Here is a 6,558-nt window from a genome sequence, read left to right as displayed (position 1 = left end):
GGGGATGGATTGCGACGGCAAGTCACGGCTCGAGCTCGGCAATGGTAATCGCCAGAGACCGGATTTGGGGGTTTCGTATGTGAAGAGGGCACTAGCAGGCAACAAGCGGCGATCTTTGATCAAGACCAAAGGATGTTGGCTCCGTCGATGGCGCTGTATCCCGCGAGAGCAGCACAAGGAAGGATCCACTAGCAGTGGCGGCGGCGGCGATGGAGCGGCTGATGAGGACTCGGTGCAGCTGCACAAGCGATGGATACCCCTACCTGCTAACGCGCCGAGGGGGAAGCTACATGAGGTGGTGTTAGGGGAGGAGGAGGAGAGCTCCACTGCCTCCATCGAGTCCCGCTTTGTCCCATCGACGAAGCTGGGTCCGAGCCTCGGCGTGCTCATCGCCTCCTTGAGATTCTCCGTCAGCGTGGGCGGCGCCGACTCCGACAATGGCGAGAACAGGAGCAGCAACATCCAGCAGGTCCTTACCCTTCGCCGTGCGCTTGGTGGCAGGCGGCGATGCAGCGGGAGGTGAAGGAGAGGGCACCGGCGGGCGGCAGCACGGCGCAGTTCGGCGGCAGGTGGCGATGCAGTCTAAGGGGAGAGAAAGAGACAGAGAGAGAAGGGAGAGAGCGAGGAGGAAGGAGTGAGGAGAGGATGACATGTGGGTCCCATATGTCAGTGGGTCCATAATTTTTCTGTGTGTGGATGACAAATGGGTCCCATATTATGTTTTTAACTCTAATGCCACCTAAGCGCCACGTCAACACCACATACTAAGTCAACACTGCCATGTAGACGCCACGTCAGTGAAATCACCCTCCAAAAATACCGAGGGAGTCAAATTGCACTGGTTCTAATAGTTGAGGGGTCGAGATATTTGATATTGCGATTGAAGGACACAAATCAAATTCGGTCACTAGTTAAGGAAGTTAAAGTGATCTTATTCCGACATTGGAAGCTATCATTCTAAGCCCAATAAGGCCGAACCAGGCGCAACTACCCGATGGCGACACGACTACCCCTTAAATTGCGTCAGGAAAGTGAAAGCACAAGATGAAGAGCCGCCTATTATGGTATCATGACTATCGTCGTAGAATTGCTACCCTATAAAGTCCAAAACCCTCTCGACTCTTGCTGATTTCTACAAGCAACAGAGACAGTCTTATGGTATCTTGAAGTATCATCGTATAATTGCGAATTGAGATCGGGTGCACTTACACCTGTAACTGCAAGATAAAACTGCACACAATTTTAGCCATCCATTTTTACGATCAACGGTTCAGATCGAACGCTACAGTAGTAATGGCTACAGTATTTTGTGCTACAGTACTATGTACTATTCAGCATGCAATCTGGACCATCCAATGACATGCACTACTACTGCTTAAGTTGCAGACTTCAGCTGATCCAAATCCTATAATTGCTACCCTATAAAGTCCAAAACCCTCTCGACTCTTGGTGATTTCCACAAGCAAAAGAGACAGTTTTATGGTATCAAGAAGTATCATCGTATAATTGCTACCCTATAAAGTCCAAAACCCTCTCAACACTTGGCGATTTCCACAAGCAATAGAGTCTTATGATATCATGATGACTATCATCGTAGAATTGCTACCCTACATGGCCTTGGTTAGTTCCAAACTTTTTCTTCAAACTTTCAACTTTTCCATCACATTAAAACTTTTCTACACACATAAACTTCCAACTTTTCCGTCACATCGTTCCAATTTCAACCAAACTTTCAATTTTAATGTGAACTAAACACACCTAAAGTCCTAAACCTCTCGACTCTTGGTGATCTCCACAAGCAATAGACAGTCAGTGGCTCGAAACTAGTACTACTACTCAAGCTGAACCGATGAATATTCTGAGCACTTGATTCCTCCCCCCTTCCCCAACCCCAAGTCCCAAGCACCGTTGACTCACAATAAACGAGTTAACTATCATCATGCGGCAACCGTGCCGGCGCTGCTGACGCAGCCGTCACGCTGACAGGCGACGGTTTCCGGTGCTCGTTTGGCGAGCGATCGGCGACCTACAACGAGGACCCAGGCGCCCATCGTATGCACGAATACAATATAGTACAGCGTACCGCTGCATGCTGCGAACTCGGAGCATTTTCCAAACGCCAAGCCTGCGATTTTTCCAAAATACAGGTGTTGCCGTATCGGCATCTCTGTCTCTCTCCGAACACCGGGTTTGGTACGGTGCAGCTCATCATCATCTGACCTAAACGCCTCTCGGTTCAGATAGCCATCAGCTGCCAGTTGCAGCCTTGCAGGTGATGCCCGGAAATATGCTCTGGTGCTTGCTTAGCTTCCCTTGGAAATCCGCTTGCTTGCTTGCTTGCCCAACAACCGGCCCCCTCTCGCATATCGTGACGAGGATGATCCATTTTTTTCAACTCCATGGTCCAGGCTCCAGGGCCACTTTGCTGTTTTCTTCTGTCCTAACCTGGAAGAGAAGCAGCAAGTACATGGTGCTATTACCAGTTGGAGATGGTAAGTGATAACCACTAACCAGTAACTCAATTACGGAGAGGCTGGCTGCCATGAGGAGCAGGGTAGTTTTGGTTTGCAGACAACAAAGGCAGTGCAACAAGAACATACTAGTAATTTATACCCTGCATCAAATGTTTAAATTTGTATCCTAGAAAAACTTGTCAAGTTGAAAATTTCGTTAATGTTTGCTGTAATATATATGTCACCGTTAAGAACGGTGAAAAAGACCCAATGAAATGTATGGACATCAGTGCATCCATCATCTATGATAAATTCTCGAATATAATAGTGTCGTCAAACTCCTCTAGAACTAGCAAGTTGATTACTTTACACAAGCAAAGCAGTGATTTTTAAAGGAGTAATAGTCATAAGAAGCAAATCAGAGCACACACGTAAGCTAGTATAGTTTTTTTAACTCATCATGTAGTCATTTATTAAGACCCGCCAATACCGGTATGACCTCTTTGGCTCTGGATGTGATGTACCTAACCTAACCATAACCAACCCCTTCACTGTTCTTATCTAACTTTATCTATGTCAATGTACCATATGACAGTTGACAGAAACATAAATATCTAAACACTCAGAAGTTTGATATGTACTGGTACGACGTACTAGTTTTTTCATACTTTCACCGAGACAATGAAAGTTGCTTGGAAGTCATGAGCTAAATTAAGAAGATCAGATCACAAAGGAACAAATGTAACAAGCTCAAGAACAGCATATTTTACTCCTTTATTTTTGGTTGATAAAGTTTTGACGAGGAATTTCTGCTTTATTCGTTTCAACGTCAACAAAAAGGGGAAGTTTCTCCCTTTTGCACCAAGACACAAGGAACAATTAACACGTACAGAGCATTACGGATGATGTGCCATGGAAGTAGAACCAATCAACAAGACTATATATAAAGCAAGAAATCATCAAAACACTTCATCATTTCATATATAAGTCTTTAACACAGCGACTACAAAGAGAAAAAGAAGAAAAAAAAAGTGTAGTGGACTATAAGCCACTTATTTAGCTACAAATCACAGGAAACAAAAAGGGGTCCAAATTGAAATCACATCATATCCGCCTTAACAATTGCATAAATTAAACAGCTTCAAATTAACTAGGCCATCATTTTCTCTCTATTTCTCCCCAAGCGTTTAATGCCCCCGGACGTTCAAACGCGTGCGCAAATGTGCGCGCGCGCGTGCAACCTCGTCCGTACGGCTCGATCACCTCCTCTTGTTCTTGCTGCCGAGCACGAGGCTGAAGTAGAAGAGCAGCCGGAAGAAGAAGCCCCACGCCGCCGTGACGAGGAGGCACTCCCACTTGCCGAGCTGCGTCACCGCCGCCTCCCGGAGCACGTTGTGCCCGGTCATCACGCAGGTGTTGGGGCCGATCTTGACGCCGAGCGCCGTGCCGATGGACGCCAGCACCCTCGTCTTCACCGTGTCCGGCAGCACGGCCAGCGGCGAGTTGTCGAACATCTGCGTGCCACGGACGTAGCACTCGCCGCCGCGGCCGAACTCGTTCTGGAGCACGCCCTCGAACGGGTACTTGACGAGAGAGAGGTAGTGGAACCATATCCAGTAGTCCGGTATCCTGTCCCGGTTGATGAAGAAGCCGCTGAAGAGGAGGAAGTAGGCGAGGATGGCGACGACGACGGTGTAGCCGATCATGACATGCGGTATGACGCCGGAGAGGAACGTGACGAACCCGCTGCCGGCCCAGAAGGAGGCGAGGATGGCGAGGGTGTAGAAGGCGAACCCGGACACGCCGCCGGCGAGGCCGACGGCGAAGAATGTGGTGAAGGCGAAGGCGAGGGAGAGCACGACGAGCGGCGGGAAGGAGACGATGGCGTTGGAGAGCACGTAGGAGGTGCGGCGGTACGCGCCGTAGGCGGTCTCCCGGAGGAAGATGTAGCGCTCGTGCAGGAACACCGGGAGCGCGTCGGCGCAGGTGTAGAACATGGTGGACATGGCGAAGGCGAAGAAGCCGAGCCGCTCCTGCGCGCCCTTGGGCGACTGGTCGAGCTTGTAGAACACGGTGGCGAGGATCGCGCCGGTGATCACCACGGCGCCGAGCCTGATGAGGAACAGCTCCGGCATGCGCCGCGTGTTGATCGCCGACCGCTTCGTCAGCACCTTCATCTCCACCCAGAACGGGTTCGCGTAGGTGTGCATCGACGCCGCCTCGCCGGCCACATCCGAGCCGGACACCAGCTTCCCGCGCGAGATGCTCGCGCTGATGGCCTCCTTCAGCGACATGGTTGGCGCCCACGGATCATCGTTTGGGTTGTGCCTCGCTGCGTGCATGACCTGCCACGTCTTGTTGAAGCTGACGAGCTGTCCGGTTCCCGCCGGCAACGACTCGAACTCGCGGATCAGGTCGAGCGCGAACTCGGCGCGGTTCTCGTCGTCGGGCACCGGGTACCCGAACTCGGCGAAGTAGGCCGGGATGGCGGAGGGAGGTCCACTGAAGACGGTGCGTCCACCGGAGAGGAGGATGAGGCGGTCAAGAAGGCCGAGGATGCGCTGGCTCGGCTGGTGGATGGAAGTGATGACAATGCTGCCGCTCTCGGCGATGTTGCGGAGCACCTGCACGACCATGAACGCCGAGGTGGAGTCGAGCCCCGACGTGGGCTCGTCGAGGAACAGGAGGATGGGGTCATGGATGATGTCGGTGCCGATGGAGACCCTCCGGCGCTCGCCTCCCGAGACTCCACGGTGGCCCTCGTCGCCGATGATGGTGTCCGCCGCCGCGCGGAGGCCGAGCTGTTCTATGAGCTCCAGCACGCGCGTGCGCTTCTTGGCGGCGGGCAGCGCGCGCGGGAGGCGGAACTCGGCGGCGAAGGAGAGCGTCTCGGCGACGGTGAGCATGGGGAACAGCAGATCGTCCTGCATGACGTAGGCGGAGATGGACTTGATGACGTTGCCGGTGAGCGGCTCGCCGTTGAGCGTGACGGAGCCCTTGAGCGCGTCGCGGGAGATGCGGTTGGCGAGCGCGTCGATGAGCGTGGACTTGCCGGAGCCACTGGCCCCCATCACCGCCAGGATCTCGCCCTCCCTCGCCTCCCCGGTGATGCCGTCCAGCAGCACCCTCGCGCGGGACGAGTGCGCGTCGGGCGCCGCCGCGGTGACGCGGTCGCACCGGTTCTGCAGAGGCAGGCGAAACCCGCCGCCGCCATCGCCGCCGCCGGGCCTCGCCCGCCGCGCCGCGCGGACGCTGTAGGTGAGGCTGGTGAACGCCAGCCTGAACTGGATGGTCCGCCCGCCAGGCGGAGGAGGAGTAACACCACCGCGCGGCAGTGGCAACGACAGCGCGTTGGCCTCCTCATCCGCGGCGGCGGCGGCGGCGTCGGAGTCGACGGTGGCAGCGCCGACGAGGCGGAGCATCTCAGCGAGCGGCGGGTTCCTGCCCCTCACCGGCGCCGGCGGGGGCGTGGCTAGGAACGGGAGGCGGTCGTGCACTGCGCGCGCCATGGCATGCACACCCACAGCTAGCGAAGCACTATCTAGGACGACGGACGACTCGGCGTGGCGTGGTTCAGATGGCGCAAATGTAGGAGGAGGGAAAGTGGAGTTTAAGTAAGGCCACGCGACGGTAGCCGGTGTGGGTTTTGCGACCGATGGGATGCCGCGCCCGCGCGCTTCTCTCCCAGTCCCAGGTGTGGTTAGGACTTTGTGATGCTTCGAGCTCAAGTTTTAAAGACTACGAGCACGACGCGCGCGGGAGACGAGTGCGGCGGGTTGTGATGGCTGATGCGTGCGTACGTAGCTGCGTACGGGCGTGGCTGTGTCACGGGGCGATGGATATGAAAAAAACGCGGGGGTAGCGGGACGGGGGCGGTGAACGAGAACGACGAGGTGGAAGAGGCGTGGAGCCGTGGAGGTGAGTACCGTGTGACCGTGGGAGGGAAGGCGCGGGTCAACGAGAGGGGAGGAGGGGGAGGGTGGGTTAGCTGGCTGGCACGTCGAGCGGGTGCGTTTTAGGTTTGGGTGGGTGACGAGACGAGAAAACGAGGGGGAATTGGGCAAGTTGGGGGTTCTGAGGGGGTTCCGTGGGAGGCAATGTGCAC

The 6,558-nt window shown here is 54.7% G+C and overlaps 1 protein-coding gene across 1 annotated transcript; it reads right to left on the bottom strand.

Moving 5' to 3' along the window:
- Positions 1-3,409: 3,409 nt before the first annotated feature.
- Positions 3,410-6,154, bottom strand: LOC127765289 (ABC transporter G family member 6-like). Its single transcript, XM_052290157.1, has one exon. It carries the CDS (start codon positions 5,960-5,962, stop codon positions 3,713-3,715), a length of 2,250 nt encoding a protein of 749 aa, XP_052146117.1. The 5' UTR covers positions 5,963-6,154; the 3' UTR covers positions 3,410-3,712.
- Between the last annotated feature and the right edge of the window lie 404 nt (positions 6,155-6,558).

This window comes from Oryza glaberrima, chromosome 1, assembly GCF_000147395.1.
Source record: "Oryza glaberrima chromosome 1, OglaRS2, whole genome shotgun sequence".
Lineage (NCBI taxonomy): Eukaryota > Viridiplantae > Streptophyta > Magnoliopsida > Poales > Poaceae > Oryza > Oryza glaberrima.
Note: the sequence above shows the minus strand (reverse complement) of the source record. Positions and strands in the feature narration are given on the sequence as shown.